Raw genomic sequence first — 18758 nt, 5'->3', positions numbered from 1 at the left:
CTAAACCCTAAACCCTAAACCCTAAACCCTAAACCCTAAACCCTAAACCCTAAACCCTAAACCCTAAACCCTAAACCCTAAACCCTAAACCCTAAGGCACTGGCCTTACAAATCAGACAATTTACCCGAGGAAGACAAGTGGCAATACGAAGAGCGGGTTATCGGCATGCTTGGGCAGGGCATATTTCCTCGGGTGGAAGGTATCTCAGGCGGTTTGATTATGATGGGCTGCTGGCAAAAACTCTACTCAACAGCGGAAGATGTCCTAAGGGCACAAGACACAGCGTACGCTTGGGTTACAACGCAGAGAAATCCAGCTGGATGATCGGATGGAATGCGTTGGGAATTTGCACGACTCACACAAATCATCCATAAGTCTGACAACCAGCGACACCGGCGAGAGGTTTTGGGGATATAAGTCAACAGGCACGGAGTTTGAGAGTTTGGTTTAGTGTTCTATTTTGCAGCCACAACCTTTTGGATTCGGCATGGCAGATAATTGAATCCAGTAAGCTTCTCTCTATGGTGCGAAAAGAGTGGGAATCGATTATCGCTAGGTGTCGATGCGAATATCTTTACTTTTGAATGTGTAGGGTACCGTACAATTATGTGTGCCAAGTTGTCCGGCAGATACTATCATCCCAGCATTGATAAGGTTCTCCATTGACACTTAGCGGCCCCCGCCTTCCCACTGGGCTCTAGTAGTGAAAGTAGGCATCAGCTCTGGGATGTTAACATACTGTACCTAGGAGAGACATAAGTTGTGGTAGACGAGTAGGGGCACAAAAGTAGGTGAAACCTGGACAGGTGCATTGCCAAGAAAGTGCGCCAATGGCCTATTGTTACCTATGGTAAGCAGCAATATTCAACAATGCCTTTTGTCTGAAGTGATCTCTATCTAGGTAGAAACAACCATTGTGTGATCGAAGCTTTTACCACTGGTCTCCCAGCCTGCAGCCCGAGTCCCATCTACAGACGTCCTCAGCCCATCCATGTCATCGCACATCGCAAAACACCTGTATATGGACGGCACAATTGTGAAAGAGGAGGTTATTGGAGTGGGTGGTGCAGGAATTGTTGTCAATCGAGGAGGATATGCTTTCAAAATTCCTCGGATATCGAAGTTGTTCGAAATTGATGGAGTGCCTGTTCATGACAGAATATTGAACCACAATGAAGACAGCTACAACGAGCTCGCCGTGGCCGTCGCGTCTTTTAGGCACGAGAAGGCTATCTACGAAAGGCTAGGCGACTATCCTGGGATCATCCGTTGTTACAATGTCGATTCCGAAGAACCCTCAATCCAGATGCCGTTGATGAATGGCGACCTACGGCAGCACCTGAGTGAAATCAAGCCAGAAAGGCCCCTTCAGCTCTCCTGGATCCTTCAATTGGCGCGTACCATGGCCTTCGCACATACAAAACGTGTTCTTATCTGTGATATCCGGCTGGATAACATCGTGTATGACGATAATATGAATATTAAGCTTATTGACCTCTCTGAATCTTCTTTGATGCCACCTGAATGGGACCTCAAAGGCTGCGACAAATATGGATTTTCTATTCTAACCGACATCGGACAATTTGGGGCATTAATGTTTGAGATCATAACTGGTCAACATTGTTCGTTTGATATCTATCAAGACTGGCAGGAAGTGGGTGATCCGACGACTTGGCCTCGACGGGAAACACTTCCGTCAACAAGCGAGGTATGGCTGGGTTCTATCATCGAGAAATGCTGGACCAAGGGATTTGCGTCTGCTGGTGATCTTGTGAGAGAGCTTGAAAAAGAGAACACCCGCTGAAACAGGGGTTGCCACATTTCATATCACAGCGCCTGGACTGTCAGTTTGAAACATCGACCAGAAGAGGACAAGGATTTTGGTTTCAAAGTCAACTTCTTTGCCTTGCAAATTTCATTCAATACCGCCTCCTTGACTCTTCTTATCGCTTAAGCTTTTCCATCTCCTTAATGAACTATTTCGATTTCCTCTACTTTAGACATTGTACTGGAGCGAACTTGAAGTTTAGACAGCTCCCGTCGGCTTTAGGAAGGTACCCCGAGAACCGCCACCTGCCACGTCACAAGACTGCGCCCTGGCCACCTCAACACCTAAACATCTGCAACCACCATATCACCCACAGCCTCGACGGACCTTGTGTCTCTGCCAGTATGTCGACTCAACAAATTGTCGAGGCTGCCCTTGACAGGCGCGACAATGGCATCCGGAGGGAGTTCAGAAATGTTGATGAGCGTTTGGAGAGACTCGAAATCAAAGTTGATGAGCAATCCCGACAAGTTGACGAACGATTTCTCAAAGTTGACGAACGATTCAACGAGGTCGACGAACGATTCAACAAGGTCGACGAACGATTCAACAAGGTCGACGAACGATTCAACAAGGTCGACGAACGATTCAACAAGGTCGACGAGCAAATCAGTCAGCTACACGACCAAATGAACCAGCTTCATAACCAAATGAATCAGTTCATGCGGTTGTCAACGGCTCAATCTACAAATCCCCGAGCAGCAAGGGCCAGAGACAAAGTACTCCCAGTTCCCATCTTCAGTGCTTCCTCTCCCTCACAGCTTTCATTCCCTTCCCCAAAACATTTCCCCAGCAACGTCCACCAATTTTGGGACCTTCGCAAAAAAGGTACGTTCATTCCCATGTCATATTGTTACCGCAAGCTTATAGCTTTATCGTAGTTGATAAGCTCACATATTTGTGTCACTTTTACAACATCACTGGCGAGGAAATCGCTGGAAACGTTTCACCCCAATCAGAATGTTCCGATACCGACGAAGAAGACGACGACAACTCCTCCTCACGCTCCCAAGCCATGCCCAGACTTCGCGAAATGGTTGTTGATCACACCATGAAGGCGCTGTCTTGCTTAGCAGGCCCACTGCTTCTGGACTATGAGAGGATATCTTACAATATGGAAATAATCACTGATCTTAAAAAAATCGGCGCCCAACGGGAAGAGAAAGGGGTCAAGCGAGGAGCTGCAAGTGAGGAGACTTCTAGCAATAGCGATAAACTCCCGGACCGCAGGAAGAGATTGACGACGGATCCACCAGCGCGTGTGGCTGGCCAGGGGCATGAGGACCGTGCTGCTGCGCACACTACGAAACAATCTCTTCTGCCCGAGATACCTTGGGCCGATTATGTCGCAGAACCTCGAGACCCCAGCACTCCGTCAGAAAAGAGCCACGTTAGGTGGGCATCTCATTCTACCTCACCTGGTAAGCGACGATTTCTCAAAGATTGCTGGCCGTATTCAGAAGCACAAGCCGTGCCAGATCCCGAAGCAAGATCGGACACAAGGACGGATATGCATGAAAAGGATGCCATCAAACAGGGAACACAACATTCTTCCGTAAAGTCCGATGGATCAACTGTCCCCTTTTCGCAGACTCCACTTGCTTTCAAACTGGCGGCAGAGAGGTTGAAACAGAAGGGCAGGCCTGGGGGCTCGAACTGATGCCAAATATCTGTCCGAACTTATCTCTATAAGTTAGTTGTCGTTAACTACATGGCTCTTGCACTGGTCTGACGGTGATCGAGCAATAACGCGGAGGTATTCAGTATGTTTTCCTCGTACTATTCTAGCGTGAGTCTGTACATTCATCAGCGAAGTTGTTCCCAAATGGACCACTAACTTCGTGGCTCAACATCCTCATAACACTTTGTCGTCCTCTCAGGGATCAGTCATCGATGCTTCCGCCCTAGTCCAAGGATGGTATCAAGGGCTGCCGCAGCGTCGCCTGCTGACCATTGTGTATTGGGATCAACAAAGACCAAGCTTAACAAGACGCGAGCCAGAGGTTAGCGCCGAGTCTGCTTCTGCTCTCTACTGTACATCTTCCCGGTCTGAACTCTTGTTGGGCACAATTGAAGTGCCGGCATGTCTTGGAGAGGGCGTAAGGACCCTATGGTATGCCTAAGGGTTAGTGACAAAAAGATTGGCGGGTAATTCTCTAAAAACACCTCTTACAAAAACCACCAAAACTCAAGTTATAGGAGTCGAATATCTTCCAAATTCAATGTAAGTACTATATAGACCTTTAAGAATAATTATACCAGCTTAGAGACTCTGAATCCTTATAGAAGCTGAGGAAGTTGGGTGTGAAGAGAGGTAACCACTACGAGATAACCCGCCGATCTTTTTGTCACTGACCCTTAGCCCGCAGAATGAGGCGTCGAGTTCGTGGGCGATGGTGGATCAAGGCATGTCGAGCTGCGATGGATCTCGTAGTGTGGGGAGCTGTCAGGAGAATATCGACATCGGCTCGGGAAGAGCCGTCACCATCGCCGAGAATTCAAGTGCCCTGCCGAGGAGGGTGGGCCAAGTGAAACAAATACTCCCCGTGTAGAGTACCGGCTTATGTGGGCTGACGGCTTGTTGGGTTTCGGCGTCGGAAACCACGCTGGTGCTGCTCACGGACTCGTGCCATTGTTTCTTGCGCGTGCCCATGGACAGGTATCTTGAAGGACGCTTGCACAGCGGAACAAAACCTTTCGCTCACGTTCCGATTCAATGACACAAGGCGTGCGAATGGCCAGAGCTGTACTGGAGTAGCAGAGGCTGTATCGCGATCAGCTGTCGACGACTGCAATTCGGCCATATGAGGCCTTTGAGACGCAGGGTTTATATGCTAGCAGTAGTACAGAACACGGGCACCCTGCAGCGCAGTTCCGGAACAATTAATCTTCCAGCGCCGGAAACTGCGCGTCCAAGCAAGCTGGGCAAGTCAACAATTCAGATCTTTGAAATTAAACCATTTTCCTCAACATCTTTGAGAATTCATTCCTCAGTCTGATGCACCTGGCAATGTGCCCTACAAGTCATTTTCATGGCACTATTATGCCTGGACACCACGACGTTGGTGACGCCTCCAGGAAGGTCCGATTCGTCTTACCAAGCCCTCGTCCCAACCATCCTCGCGCGAACGAACTTCCTGCTTCAGCTATCTGTGTCGAGTCAAGAGACCTCCGGTGAAAGCAGTAGCCTGCCTACAGTCCCAAGTCCTTCTCCTGCTCCTGCTTTCCTTGCGCAGTCCGACATTGACGACGAGCCAGCTACGCTGCTTACCGCACCATCATGGGCAGTGCGAGATCCTGTCCTAATTGAGATCTACGCAAAGACATATATCCCCACCGACAGTGAGCCACTTCTGTTTCCGCCCGGTCAGACATTCACTCCCAGCACTATCAGCACCTTCACGAGTTATGGGAGCCCCGGTTCAACGTCTGCTGCCACCACCACTCTAGATAACGTTGCAGTCCACGAGTCTGAGCCAATTAGCGCTACCGTTGACACAGCACACTACAAGAGCTTGAAAGAACATATCGTGCCAGGCGGCATGTTGACAGAGAGTCCAAGTGTACGTCATCTTGAGCTAGAACAACGCGCATCCTCAACACTTCGATCGCCATTACTGGCCCCTGCTCCTCAACTGGTCCGCCGCAAAAGGAAGTTGATCGAGATGGAAGATGCAAAGGAGAATGGCGTTAAGGCATTGAAGATGTACCCATTCCGCAGCGAGTTCCGGAATACTGGTGGACGGTCGATTAGACCAATAGCGGCGACTGGGCTCGAGATCTTGAAGAGGAGACTACCTGGGTTTTCCGAGCAGATTTTGCTTTATGAGGATGGTGGGTAATTAGAAGTGTGCATACACAACCTAGGCACCAGCGCCATTTATGTTTATCAAAACTGTCGCAGCCTCAACTTTCAACATGGGAGGTATAGCCTGTAAGTCTCATGGATAGACCAGTGGACGTACATGAGAACTACTTCAATCATGACCTTTCCCAGTATCAGATCGATTCTGGCCCGCACACATCCAGCCTGATTATTGCGGCAAATGAAGAGCATGGCTAGCCGAAAGACAAACGATGGTGTCACTGCACGATACGTTATCTCCAGGTTCTGTGAGGAAATAGCGCCAGCTACTGGAACAACTTAGACCGAGGGTCCGAACGCCTCGGGGCTCATATCAGACTCCCCCAAATAGCATCTGGGTCCGCATCTAAGCAATTGTCACGCGATTCTGCCACGCGGCCGGCAGCATCACCAAGCGAAAGTCCCAGGGGCAACTTTCCAAATCCAAATCCAAGTTACCGTTGAACGGTTGCCCACTGATGATGAGGTCAATTAGCGTTGCAGCAGCCTAGAGCCGGTGTGCGCGCGAAACCCCTATCTGTATTACGTGGGTCCTGGGGCCTCGGCTTTGACGGCCCATGTCCCTGTCTCTATGGCCAACTCCTGTTTTGCCCCCATCCAAAGTTGGTGCCAGCCTTTCCTGCTGTCACCATTCCTACCCAAAGGCCCACTGGAAACTAACCAGGCAACGCTAAGCAACCGGACCCCGCCGTGTCAATCGAGTGTACTCCGTTCCATTTCAGGCGAGGTGGCCGATCAGGGAAGATCGATGCATATTGTCCCGTCGCTTGAAGGTTAAGCTTCTTGACCAGGAGCACGCCACAATTCAAGCTACGTCGTAGACTGACAGCCTCGGGAGAAGATACACCGTGCCGCATGGCAAATAAGGTTACTTCGGCCGGGGTGAACTTGAAGCGAATGCGACGTTGCCGCCGGACAAATGCCCAGAATGGAGTAACGCGGAGAAGCTGGGGTAGTGGAGGTCAAGGTCTGGGTCCGGTGGGCAATCCAAGCTTCGCTCACAATCCGGCGAAGATCAGATGTCCACCGAGAGCGTGTCTTCAGGGATAAAATGTTTGGCAGTCCCAGACAACCAGGTTCTTCTCTCGTTCCCATTGTCCCTCACACTTTCTCAGCAAGACCGCCGCCATGAGTAACATCGGCTCAGAAAAGCCGACCTTTTCGGAGATCGAGGCGCAGAATGCCAAGGTCGCCCCCGTTCAAGATGTTGTCGAGAAGGTGGACTACAACAGGGCGGGTGCAATCGAGGCAGAGAACATCGAACACCGGATGAGCGTGCTTGAGGCTGTTCGAGCCTACCCTGCGGCCAGCTGGTGGGCATTCGTCATGTCATCCACCATTGTAAGTCTCTGCCACAGTTGACAGGTCATTTTTCTGACCGTCAACAGATCATGGAGTCATACTGCGTCTTCCTGATGGGAAACTTCATAGCCACAGCCAAGTTCGCCGAGAATTACGGGAAGTACAACGCCGAACAACACAAATGGTTCATTACAGCTCCCTGGCAGTCAGCATTCCAGTGTGGCGGACCAGTTGGTGCCTTCATTGGTGTCTTCCTGGCAGGTCCTATAACAAGTTGGATCGGATACCGGTGGGCAACGATTGGTGGCCTCATGGCCTTGAACGCCTTCATCTTTGTTTTCTATTTTGGTGATTCTCTGGGAGTGTTGCTACTGTCCCAGCTTCTGGAAGGCATTCCGTGGGGCATCTTTATCGCCAATGCACCCGCCTACTGCAGTGAGATCGTGCCACTGAGATTGAGAGCTCCTGCAACACAGATGTTGCAGATGTTCTGGGCCATTGGATCGATTATTGTCGGTGGCATCACCTATCACTACCAATCTATGGACAGCGACAAGTCGTACAGGTTCGTGCACTCCTGCGGCTCTGACAGAGAAGCACCGTGCTAACAGCAACACCAGAGTTCCCATCGCTCTCCAATGGATGTTCCCTACTCCCCTTGCCATCCTCCTCTTCCTAGCACCTGAATCGCCCTGGTGGCTGGTGCGAAAGGGCCGTCTCGAAGAGGCAGAGAAGTCCGTCAAACGCCTCGGACGTTCCAGCGCAACTGATAATCCCGCTGACTCAGTCGCAATGATGCGTCGCACAATTGAGCTTGAAAAGACCGAGAAGAAGCCCAATCTTATCGAACTGTGGAAAGGGACCGACCGCTACCGCACACTCATTGTGTGTGGTGTGTATGCCGCTCAGAATCTGACCGGTAATTTGATCGCTAATCAGGCAGTCTACTTTTTCCAGCGTGAGTTCTCTCGATCTTTTTACAAGCTCTTGAAAGACTAACGCAAGCGCAGGTGCCGGCATGAGCGACAATACTGCATTCGCCCTCGGTCTCATTACTTCCGCCCTCCAGTGGATCATGGTTATGCTCTCCTGGATCCTCACAACTTACCTAGGCCGACGCACCATCTATGTCTGGGGTTCTTTCATCAACTGCGCGTTTTTGGTCGCCCTTGGTATTGCAGCTTCAGTGGGCGGTGGTACTGCGGCTACCCAGGCCCAAGCATCACTTGGCCTGATCGTCTCCGTCCTTTTCTGCTTGGGGCCCGCCCCTGCCTCGTGGGTCATCATCGGAGAGACGTCTTCTATCCGTCTGAGGCCATTGACAACTGGTGTCGGACGTGGTGCCTACTATGCAGTCAACATTCCTTGTATTTTCCTGGCCAGCTACATGCTCAACCCCGACCAGGCAAACCTTGGTGGCAAGTGCGGTTACGTCTGGGCCGGCACTGCGTTTGTCTGCACAGTCATGGCTTGGATCTGGATTCCAGAGATGAAGCACCGATCTTACCGCGAGATTGACATTTTGTTCAAACGGCGTGTCCCCGCTCGTAAGTGGAAGAGGACGGTTGTCGACATCAACGACGACGAATAGCGGAAACGCTGTTCCGATGTCACTGTGGTGCTTGTTTGTGGCGGCGTTTTCGTCGACTGAGGATAAGGTCATTGGCTGCCTCTCGTGACCTTCAAATCTCTACATAATCCGACCCATGGGCACAGTCAGTGATGAGCTCGGGTGGAGGATCAGATAGGGCGTCTACTTAGAAGCTGGAAATCAAACGCATTAACCGCGACCCTCCCTAGAGCTGCTTCGGATGGCCCGCAAACAATACTATGTTCCATGACTTATACAGCAGGTTCCGACTAGACCAGCAAGTAATATATTGAGACCCGGGTTTTCTGCTTATCGATCCTGGATGCGTGCAGCCTTCAGGCCGCATTCCAGCTTAATCATCTCAGCCGCCTCACTCATATTCATCGGCACAAATCGGGTTTTGGCAACAATATGAGTGCCACCGGGACTCTATGGCTCGGTTCAGCTTTTTTTCTCCGGTGGTTGGGCAAATTACTCGACACGCAGCAGAGAAATTGCACTGCAGAGAATCGCTGATGCGGTGCCCTGAGCTTTCCTCTCTCACCCACTCTCGCTCTCCAGTATCACAACTTCCCAGTAGACTCCGGAGGAAAGGCGGTAGATGTCCCGTTCTGTCCTAACTACTGTTTTTATACATATGGCAGAGATCCGACACGGTCAGTCGCCTAGTTATGAAATCTACCTAGGTAAACAGTATCTGTAGCAGTAGCCACACCTAGTCACTCTGTTTTTGAAGCTTTCTTTGCTGATATTGTACTACAACAGTTGCTAAACTTTCCCACGCTCCGCTTCCAGAGGCGCAGTATCTTGTTCGCGTCCACACTTCGCAATTTTTCATCTTGGCTTGTAGCTTGTCTCTGGTGATCTCCCCGAATTTTTGGTAGTCTATGATTGTCCTGCCTGCTCCGCATTAAGAAACGCTTTCGGCTCATATCATTTGTACTATCCACGCTTGAGCGGTAGTTATCCTGCATAACCTTAGAACTAATCTATGATTTCAAGTTCAATATCCACTACCCAGGGCCTCTGCGAAAATTCTTCGCCTCCCATTATTGATGCATTCACAAATAATGTCTCCCTGCCCTCCTGGAGCGGATACTTGTCTTGTTTGCAGTGGCTTGTGGTAGCACACTTGTTCAGTCTCAACTTTTCCAATTTCTGACGCTTTTCCACTGCCGTCCCTTCTGAATCGAATGAATTTGGTCTCAGAGTTGCCAACTTCTCGATGACAGGAGAGTTTTCGTTGTCGATGGCTGTAAAGTGAGACGGCTCATCGAACCCACTGTCCTTCCAAGTAACCACCTTTGCGCCCCATCCCTCGTGAACATGACCAAAGCAATGAATCCGTGGCCGCGCCTGGGCAATGCTGGCGAAGAGATGAGGGCAGCCTGCCCTTTCACCCCTGTAAGTGAAGTCCATAACTCCTCTTGGCGGGCCGTGAGTCATAACGATGTCGGTTTTTTCTTCGATGTGAAACTGGCGGCCTTTATTTGGGCGGTATTGAAAGCCCCATGCGCCCATAGATGGAGTATATGGGCTAGCATAGACCTTGAGACGAGCTCCACTATCAAGCGTGAAGTGATGGGTTCCCTCTTCCAAAAACACGATACCTTCTTTTCTTGCATCGTCGAATAGTTGTCTGGCTTGCCCGAAGGTTCCGTACTCCCGCGCCACAAGACTGGGCTCTAAGGGCGTTACTACCTCAGCAAGCTTGGCTTTGAAAGCAGGAATATCCATGGTGAAGTCGTGGTTCCCAGCGATGACCAATTTAAGTGGTACGTTGATATTCTTGAGCATTTTAATCGTGGATCTGAACTCCTCCAGCTTTGAGCCATCAGTGAGATCACCGCAATGTAATACCACGTCTGCATGCTGGTTAGGTCGATCATCCAAGTCAAAGTCTTTGCCGTGTGTATCAGAAAGAATAAGCAGCCTAGTTGGGATTGTGGCTGCCATTTTAGATAAATCTGGTCTTAGAACTGGTGCTCAGTGCAGTTTTGATGATAAGATCCTCGAGAGTGGTGAGAGTGAAAGGCTAAGCATCAAGGATGAAGCCAAAAAATGAGAGATCGGACCTCAGATTGATGTTTGGAGCGCATTATTGAGAGCTTCAAAAACTGAATCTTGGATTGCAGTGGAGAGTATGATTGAGAGGTTCAAAGATGGGATCTCGGTTTGAGTTTGAAGCGAATAGTCGTGAGGAGGGCGGATCCCGGTTTGAACTTTGGAGCGTATAGTTGAGAGGCTCAGAGGCCAGATCTCATTGTGAAATTTGGAGAGCCGATTGAGAAGTCTGAGATTGAAGTTTCGAGTGTATTATTGAGGTGCTCTCACCGGGAAAGTATGTTTTGGAATGTCGAAGGTGAAGGTGGACGCAAGACTTTTGCAACGAAGAGATGGTTTGCACAATTAAACAGTTGACGAACTGACTTAAATAACAAAAGGTCAAGGAAACCCACAAATAGAACGGTTGCCTGGAAGGATACTGTGGCTTGTTGCAGTCGTTGCCACAAGATGGTGTGAGAGTTTGGTTTTCCTGAACTTTGATATACTGAGTGCCTATCACAGATGTTGCTCACCATGATACTTTGCATCTTTTCGGTACGCGTTGATCTTCCGGAATTTGGCACCAATACCCACAGGCTCTTGGACACCACTTTTCGACCTTGACCACTGTTATCCAGACTAGACAACTTCAATCCAGAATGAAAATACGGATCGACAATCTCAAACTGTTACATTTCGGTCTGGAAAGTCATTCACTTCTCTTTCAGCCAATGGGTGCCATTTCCCAGGTTTTGCTAGCCCTTTTGCAACCACCCACTGACCTTCTTCCCCAGCCAAAGCTCCTCAGTTCTATCCAGTCCTTCTTCAATGTCATAGCAGTTTCCACCCATGATGAAAATACCCCGGCCATTAACGCCTGTTTCCAACGGGTGGTCCCAGTCCATGCCGCCAGCGCTGCTCATCTTCTTGACACCTTCCGCCTCTTCTTCATCATACCAGATGGGGTCTGTCCCTGGTCCTGCAACGCAAAGCCCGACCAGCGCTGTTGCAACATCTTCTGGTTTGTTAACTGGCAAGTCAGCACTCATCCAGCCATCTTTGATGCCTTCGACCATTCCAGTCAAAGTCCTGAAGGTACCGAAAGTTAGCCAGAGCTGGCTCGAGAAATAAGAACAAAAGAGTCCGTGGTAGCTACTTACATGCTTGGTAGCACGGCATTGATGCGAATACCTGGGTATGCTTCTGGAACGTACAGTCTTAGAGCCCTCAGCAGACCCATCACTGCATGCTTGCTGCCCTGATACACGAACAAGCCAGGGGTCTCTTTGAACCCGGCCACACTGCTCAGGAGAGTCAAGGATTTGCTGTTCTTCTCCGCGGCCTGATTCTTATGCGCCAGATATGTGCATGCAATATTTGCAAAGTATAGGACACCATTGAAATTCACCTCGGATGTCTTGGTGGTCGGTTTGTGCGCCACACCCTCGATACCAAGCCGGGGGTCAAACCAACCGGGCTGCTCAATGAGACCGGCATTTGCAATAGCGTGGTCCACACGCCCGTACTTCGACAATGCAAACCTGAAAAGATCGACAATGTCGGTGTAGGATGTAACGTCTGTCATCACGAAGTGGACGGAAGATGGCGAGGTAGATGCAACCACCGCTTCTGCTTTGGCGGTGTCGAGATCTCCAAAAACAATCTTCGCACCATGCCCATGTAGTAATCGGACTATCGCAGCACCAATGCCCGAAGCACCACCGGACACGACCACGACAGCGTCTTTGAGTGTGTTATAGTCCAGAGAAGAGTGATTGGGCTCAAATCTAGCCATCTTTTCTCTATGCCTAACAGTTGGGAAGGACAGATAGGATGTAAAATTCCGTCTGCTGAAAATCCCCAACAGGCAGACTACCAATTATATGTTAAAAACTAGGACTGATACACTGCTGTCGCAATTGAGGATCCGAATCGAAAGAATACCATACCTTTGTCGGGTAATACACCGCCTCTCCAGCCCCCAGCCTGTGGAGACTCATGTGGGGGATCGTCCACGGGTCTGATGGAGCTCCACATGGATGGCCTTACACCAACAATGTATCTGCCGAACCGTTCCGCAAGAGGTAATCCCCGCTGGTAGAGGGGTTTATATACTTTGCCCATATCGACAGTCTGGGCCCTGGTTGAGGCAACAGCAAATTCTCTCCCCTCCAAAATGGCCACCGAATCAGCACCACTAGAGCTTTACACCAAGGTCAGCTCGGAGAAAGGTCTCGAGTCAGTGACCAGCTTGATAGTCGGAAAAGAAGCTTCCGTCATCATTGACCCTCCTCTGCTAATTCCAGACTCCAAGGCCGTCGTCGAATTTACAAAGGCCAAAACTTCGAAGCCGGTGGTGGCTGTTTTTGCAACCCACCACCATCCGGACCACTATTTCTCCGCAAACCCAATCCTTGATGAATGGCCGCTGGCCAAGTTCTACGCACATTCGTATGTGCGGGAGGCAATCGACCGCGAATATGACGAAAAGGTCGAATTCTGGCCTTCCATCTTTGGAGATGTTGTACCACGCAATCCAAAACGACCTGAAGTCTACAACTACTCCTTTTTCCTACTGCCTGGAAATGAGGATCGTCCAGTGATCCTTCTCGGACCAGTGCAAGGTGACTCTGTGGATCACACCTTGTTCTGGTTACCGCGGGAAAGAGTGGTCATAACGGGTGACGCCATGTATGCTCACTCGTATCATGCATGGGTGGAAGAGATCGAGACTCCGGCGATCTTGCATGCTTGGAGGTTGACCCTACAACTGATCGAGGGACTCAACCCTGTCAAGATCATCACCGGACATATCCAGGCGGGGCAGGAATTTGACAAAGAGAAAGATCTCGCCCATATGCACAAGTATCTCAATCTGTTTGAGCAGAAGATCACGAACGCCAAAGAGGAGCTACAAATTCAAGATATCTACGACACTTTCAAGAATGCATTCCCCCAGTGTACAAAGAACCACGACTTCTTTTTGGGCCATCTGAGCAATCAGTATGGGGCGGGTGGCAAGAAATGGGAAGAGAATAGACATCACCGTGTGGCCGAGAGGACTCGAGAGACTCTTGAAGGATTTTTGCTGCAATCAAATCCACGAAAAGTTTGATGTCCCTGGCAGTCGGAACTCAGAAGTGGGCTGCTGTTATCTTTGCTGTCTTGCTCTATAATGGAGGTTTTAGCTGCAGCTCGAGAAGTTGAAGGTTGAAGCAGTTACTCACAATAGCATAAAGTTGCTAGTAGAAGACAGAGTATATAGGTAGCCTGCTAGGTGAGAGAGCACATGGAATAAATTGATTCGTCACATTCAGACAGCGGCTGGTGTCCACACGGATTGGAGCTAACTGTACCCAAGTCTAGTAGTGTAAAAAGTGGCTCCCTGCTAATAGTCACGCAACATTTCTCACAAGGTTACAATTTTATGATTTGGCATAGCAGTTGGGTATCGACGATCAAGAGAAACTAAAAGGCCTCTTCCAACTCTATGCAGCTATCCCATTCAGCCGGTCTATCATCTATGTACACTGACGTGATTCTATTGACAAAAGGACCGCCTTGCTCACAAATGGCTCTAAATCTAGTATTTCGTAAACCCCAGTATACTTTTATTCCCACAGGGCCTTGAATTTATCAAGCCAGGTCTCTCGCCCTCGAGGCGGCCCTTCTCGAGCAATGACTTCGTCCAGTCCGGAATGCATATCGACTTCCTCTAACGGGATCGCCCAGGGCTCATTCCTGGCACGAAGAAATTTGTGGCCGAGCCAGAAAGCCAAGAAGATTGGAATTCCAACGTAGCTGGTGATGAAGTTTGACGTGTTCCAATTCCCATTGACAAAATTTTTGAATCCACCCAAGATGAGCAATAGTGTAAGGACGCTGCCACTGACATAGGACATGATCGGTTGTAGGCGGGATCGGTAGGGAAGGTCGGTGATCTTCTGAGCAGCGGTGACCTTGCGGAAGCGCAGATAGACGATGCAGATCATAATCCAGCTGTTGTAGGCACCCATGTTGATGAGATTGACAAACCAGTTGAAGACTGTGGAGCTGGAAGAAGAAACATTCATGTATGCGAGAAGACAGAAGACAGCGCAAGTCGCCGTTGCAACGTAAGGAATGCCGGATGACGTGCATTTGAGGAAGACTTTTGGTGCATTGCCACTCTGTGCCATCGAGAAGAGAGCACGGCTGGCGAGAAAGAGGTAGGAGTTTCCAGCCGACCACGCCGAGGTCAGGATAACTGCGTTAATGACGGAATCAAGCCCGTTGATGCCGGCGTTCTTCGCTGCGATGGCCCAAGGAGAGGCACCTGCGCCCTTGCCACCGCTGAGGAGCCGGTCGTCGTCACTGGAGATGATCATGCTGATGGCCAAAGAGCCCAAAACGTAAAATGTGATGAGACGCCAGAAGTAACGCTTTCCGGCTCGCGGCAGATTCCTCCGTGGAGATTGCATCTCACCGCCTGTCACAACGAGCAGCTCTGGAGCAAAAGCAAAAGCAAAAACTGAGAATGTTGTTGTTCCCACGAAAGCACAGAGCCGACCCGTAGATCCAGTCACCAGGTACTCGTTGACAAGACCCGGGTCCTTCCAATAGTGGAAGCCGAGTCTTTGATGATTCGGACCACCACCGAAGATCAGCACAACGGCCATGATCAGGAGGCCTATAATACCAAAGACTTTCAGGGAGGCGAACCAGAACTCCGTTTCCCCGTAGTATTTCACAGGAAAACAATTCAGTCCGATGATAACAACCATGAAGATGGTAATCCAGACCGCAATGTGTACATCAGGGTGCCAATACTCCACCACGATACTGGCTGCGGTAATCTCTGCGGGTACCGAGATTGCGAACACATAGAAGTAGAGCCAGCCAAGTGCGACCCCAATGCTGCGAGAGTAGAATCGGTTGCCGTAGTATGCCATTGAAGATCCCACGACTGGAAGGTAGGAGCTCATTTCCGTTGTTGCGGTGACCTGGAGAGAGGAATAAATCAGTAACCTGCAGGCTGTCCTGAGGATCATGGCAGCTCACAATCCCGTATACCAAAATGGTGATAATGCAGTAGCCGAGAACGAAAAACAACGGGCCTCCGATCAGGAGTGCTTGGCCTGACCCAACAAACAATCCTGTACCGATGGTGCCACCAAGAGCTATCATCTGAGCATGTCGAGATTTCAACCCACGCTGGGTGGTTGGGATTGCAGCCAGGTCATTGTCATATCCAATCTGTACCGTCTGCGCCGTGTTGACGGGTTGAAGCCCTGGCTCAATGTCTACCGCAGACTCCGCAGTCATGTCTTTTTCCTTCGGGGTATAATCCATACCGTGCTGCGGCTCTTAGAAAGATTGAACTGAAAGGGACAGAGGGAGGAATCATGGAAAGGGTGGAATGATCCAAATGGTATAACAAGAACAAACCACAATGGATATCAAATAGAGGCTGAGAGAGCTGGACCCATTTATCTCCTCCAGCTGGATAGAAGGAACAGCCTTCCCCCTTTTTCAGATGGCGTGCGGCTCCGTAGGTCCCGGTGCTATGACCGAAGGCAAAGTTCTTATCACGAGGCGCTGGGTCGAGGCGACCCCAGACTGTGGAACAAATAGCGCCTCAATCCCCGTGGATGGTCGGAGCGGTCGATCGCAGTCGTCCATAGTCGGAACAGCCTTCCTGTTTACTTACAATCGTTGATGAGAATAAAAAAATTCTACAGCGGTTGACGATCCAGGGTCACGCTCGACCTTCTGGTGAGAGAAGCAGACAGCCCCAGCACTAACCGAAGATGTATGTCAATGTGGATTGGAAAGCCTTGGCCAGGTGACTTTGTGGGCCGTGGGCACTGTTAGAGATATCTTTCAAGAAAAGGTAGGTACTTCCTCTGGCGACCCTCGGAGCGGAACACCGACCCGCAGAATCCTCCCCGAATCCCCGGGAACAAGGCTCCATGACGCAGTCATCGCTAGACGATCCACCTGGGTAAGAACATACGACAATGCATCAAACCTTTAGGCTACATACATAATATTCAGAGCCTAGAGGTTGTTGCCCATGTTTACATGGATGGCTTTGATCTGGGAATAAGCCTCCAACCCGGCCTCTCCAAGTTCTCGTCCGATACCACTCTGCTTGACGCCCCCAAAGGGCACTCTGAAGTCACAATCTTGGCTGCTGTTGATCCACACCATGCCAGCCTCGATCTCGGCAGCCACTCGGTGTGCTCTCCGGAGATCGTTCGTGAAAATGGCAGAACCGAGCCCGTAAGTGCTGTTGTTGGCCCTCGAGATTGCTTCCTCTTCGTCATCAAAGGTCGAAATGACAGCAAAAGGACCGAATACTTCTTCTTGATAGATCCGCATGGAATCCTTTACATCTGTAAACACGGTGGGCTTAACGAAATAGCCCTTGTCGTTGATAGGACATCCGGTGCCTCCCATGAGCAGAGTTGCTCCCTCTTCCTTGCCAACATTGACGTAGGACAGGATTCGGTCGTACTGTGCTTTCGACACTTGCGGTCCCTGGAAAGTCGCTTCGTCCCATTGATTTCCCACCTTGGACAACTTCTCAACAGCTTCCTTGTACTTGGCGATGAATGTATCGTAGATGCCCCGCTGCACTAGGATACGTGATGTCGCTGTGCAAATCTGGCCTTGGTTGGACATAATACCGTAATGAGCCCACTTCACGGCTTGATCCAAATCTGCGTCGTCAAAGACCAATAAAGGAGACTTTCCACCAGTCTCCAAGGTAATGTTCTTCAGGCTCTTTGCTGCCGAGGCCATGATACTTCTGGCTGTGATTGTTGATCCCGTAAAGGCGACTTTGTCAACCAGAGGATGTTCAACTAACGCACTGCCGGCCTCTCTTCCATAGCCGTTGATGAAGTTCACCACTCCAGGTGGGAAGCCGGCCTCTTTGACAAGCTGACCGAGCACAAGAATGCTTAACGGCGTTTGCTCGGCAGCTTTGAGAACGACGGTGTTTCCACAAGCCAGAGCAGGTCCAAGTTTCCAGGCTGCCATCGACAGAGGATAATTCCATGGGATAATCTGTCCTACAACACCAATCGGCTGTCGGATGGTGTAGGCGAACTTTTCCGGTGTTGTAGGAATTGTTTGGCCGTGCACTTTATCACACCAACCTGAATAATACCTAATAGTGTTGATTGCTTCTGGAAGATCCTCATTCAATGCCTGAGAATAGGGCTTGCCTTTGTCACTCGTCAATGGGAAGTACTTTCAAAACCCTTTACCGAAGGTTACTGACCGTTATCCCAAGCATCAATGGCCGCGAAGAGTTCTTTCTTCTCCTCGATCAAGTCAGATAGCTTGGCCATCAGTCTGCCACGGTCTGTGCCTGATAGAAGCTTCCAAGATGGATGTTTCAGCGCTTTCCGCGCAGCTTGGACGGCTTTGTCCACATCTTGGGCCGAAGCTGCTTCCACGCTAGCTATGGGTTCTTCTGTCCTGATATACAATCAGAATCTGACGCCGAGGATTCAGTGGGATGACTTACGCAGGGTCGACCGAAGTGATTTTCTCCCCAGATGAGCCTTGGACGAACTCATTGTTGATAAAGAGACCCAGTGGTTGTTGGTATTTGAGTCCATTAGGAGTGGTCAAGTCTTGGAATAGCGACGCCATGGTTACAGGTGTACAAGTTCAATCTCTTCCAACAGACCATGTGTGAAATCTATCGTGTAGCAGCGGAGTCTTTACAGATCTCTTATGCTATGCGCTTTACGTAGATAAGAGGCCAGTTTTGTTGTGTCGAGGTGTCCAACGACGTGTGTGGAGTTGTTATCGTTGACAAAGCCAATGGCTGAGCAGGGTGGAGAGGACGGAAAGCCTTTCCTCTTACGAGAGCCCCCCTAGCCCCCCCAGAGACCCTTCCAGTCTTGACTCGGCAACAATTCGGCCCTTGCTCCTAATCAGTGGCGACGATCCGGAAAGCCTATCCTTATCTTTTGCCCACCTCTGCAGACTGGATCTCTCGGTACAACTGTACATTGCCACGACGAAGGACCTGGGCATCATTCTGGCCAAGTTTATTTTGGTGGCACATATCTCACAGTTTTCGTAAGCTCATATGCTTATCAGGCACACGACTTGACGTATCTGC

The 18758-nt window shown here is 50.0% G+C and overlaps 9 protein-coding genes across 9 annotated transcripts; 5 read left to right on the top strand and 4 right to left on the bottom strand.

Moving 5' to 3' along the window:
• Positions 1-992: 992 nt before the first annotated feature.
• On the top strand, positions 993-1805 carry HMPREF1120_09171 (uncharacterized protein; the record flags this gene model as incomplete). Its single annotated transcript, XM_009163448.1, has 1 exon — positions 993-1805. One exon carries the CDS (start codon positions 993-995, stop codon positions 1803-1805), a length of 813 nt encoding a protein of 270 aa, XP_009161696.1.
• Positions 1806-2152: 347 nt separating this feature from the next.
• Positions 2153-4146, top strand: HMPREF1120_09170 (uncharacterized protein). Its single transcript, XM_009163447.1, has 2 exons — positions 2153-2657; positions 2711-4146. Exons 1-2 carry the CDS (start codon positions 2174-2176, stop codon positions 3487-3489), a joined length of 1263 nt encoding a protein of 420 aa, XP_009161695.1. The 5' UTR covers positions 2153-2173; the 3' UTR covers positions 3490-4146.
• A 614-nt stretch (positions 4147-4760) lies between these two features.
• On the top strand, positions 4761-6396 carry HMPREF1120_09169 (uncharacterized protein). The gene has a single exon (XM_009163446.1). The coding sequence runs from the start codon at positions 4862-4864 to the stop codon at positions 5669-5671; it is 810 nt and encodes a 269-aa protein (XP_009161694.1). The 5' UTR covers positions 4761-4861; the 3' UTR covers positions 5672-6396.
• A 305-nt stretch (positions 6397-6701) lies between these two features.
• HMPREF1120_09168 (MFS transporter, SP family, general alpha glucoside:H+ symporter) lies at positions 6702-8834 on the top strand. Its single transcript, XM_009163445.1, has 4 exons — positions 6702-7035; positions 7083-7561; positions 7617-7954; positions 8007-8834. The coding sequence occupies exons 1-4, from the start codon at positions 6823-6825 to the stop codon at positions 8585-8587; spliced, it is 1611 nt and encodes a 536-aa protein (XP_009161693.1). The 5' UTR covers positions 6702-6822; the 3' UTR covers positions 8588-8834.
• A 737-nt stretch (positions 8835-9571) lies between these two features.
• On the bottom strand, positions 9572-10543 carry HMPREF1120_09167 (uncharacterized protein; the record flags this gene model as incomplete). The annotated part of the gene is made up of 1 exon (XM_009163444.1): positions 9572-10543. One exon carries the CDS (start codon positions 10541-10543, stop codon positions 9572-9574), a length of 972 nt encoding a protein of 323 aa, XP_009161692.1.
• Positions 10544-11388: 845 nt separating this feature from the next.
• Positions 11389-12428, bottom strand: HMPREF1120_09166 (3-oxoacyl-[acyl-carrier protein] reductase; the record flags this gene model as incomplete). The annotated part of the gene is made up of 2 exons (XM_009163443.1): positions 11389-11722; positions 11794-12428. The coding sequence occupies 2 exons, from the start codon at positions 12426-12428 to the stop codon at positions 11389-11391; spliced, it is 969 nt and encodes a 322-aa protein (XP_009161691.1).
• A 299-nt stretch (positions 12429-12727) lies between these two features.
• HMPREF1120_09165 (beta-lactamase) lies at positions 12728-13945 on the top strand. The gene has a single exon (XM_009163442.1). It carries the CDS (start codon positions 12810-12812, stop codon positions 13746-13748), a length of 939 nt encoding a protein of 312 aa, XP_009161690.1. The 5' UTR covers positions 12728-12809; the 3' UTR covers positions 13749-13945.
• A 299-nt stretch (positions 13946-14244) lies between these two features.
• On the bottom strand, positions 14245-15937 carry HMPREF1120_09164 (AAT family amino acid transporter; the record flags this gene model as incomplete). Its single annotated transcript, XM_009163441.1, has 2 exons — positions 14245-15615; positions 15674-15937. 2 exons carry the CDS (start codon positions 15935-15937, stop codon positions 14245-14247), a joined length of 1635 nt encoding a protein of 544 aa, XP_009161689.1.
• Positions 15938-16672: 735 nt separating this feature from the next.
• Positions 16673-18280, bottom strand: HMPREF1120_09163 (aldehyde dehydrogenase (NAD+); the record flags this gene model as incomplete). The annotated part of the gene is made up of 3 exons (XM_009163440.1): positions 16673-17847; positions 17904-18103; positions 18153-18280. 3 exons carry the CDS (start codon positions 18278-18280, stop codon positions 16673-16675), a joined length of 1503 nt encoding a protein of 500 aa, XP_009161688.1.
• Between the last annotated feature and the right edge of the window lie 478 nt (positions 18281-18758).

This window comes from Exophiala dermatitidis (assembly GCF_000230625.1).
Source record: "Exophiala dermatitidis NIH/UT8656 unplaced genomic scaffold supercont1.8, whole genome shotgun sequence".
Taxonomy (NCBI): domain Eukaryota; kingdom Fungi; phylum Ascomycota; class Eurotiomycetes; order Chaetothyriales; family Herpotrichiellaceae; genus Exophiala; species Exophiala dermatitidis.
The sequence above is the reverse complement of the archived record's forward strand: the minus strand, read 5'-3'. Positions and strand labels throughout refer to the sequence as shown.

Coding starts and splice junctions, on each gene's coding strand:
- HMPREF1120_09170 (XM_009163447.1), top strand. CDS start 2,174: ATGTCGACTCAACAAATTGTCGAGGCTGCCCTTGACAGGCGCGACAAT. Junction 2,658..2,710: donor TTGGGACCTTCGCAAAAAAG/GTACGTTCATTC, acceptor GCTTTATCGTAG/TTGATAAGCTCACATATTTG.
- HMPREF1120_09169 (XM_009163446.1), top strand. CDS start 4,862: ATGGCACTATTATGCCTGGACACCACGACGTTGGTGACGCCTCCAGGA.
- HMPREF1120_09168 (XM_009163445.1), top strand. CDS start 6,823: ATGAGTAACATCGGCTCAGAAAAGCCGACCTTTTCGGAGATCGAGGCG. Junction 7,036..7,082: donor TCGTCATGTCATCCACCATT/GTAAGTCTCTGC, acceptor GACCGTCAACAG/ATCATGGAGTCATACTGCGT. Junction 7,562..7,616: donor GACAGCGACAAGTCGTACAG/GTTCGTGCACTC, acceptor CAGCAACACCAG/AGTTCCCATCGCTCTCCAAT.
- HMPREF1120_09165 (XM_009163442.1), top strand. CDS start 12,810: ATGGCCACCGAATCAGCACCACTAGAGCTTTACACCAAGGTCAGCTCG.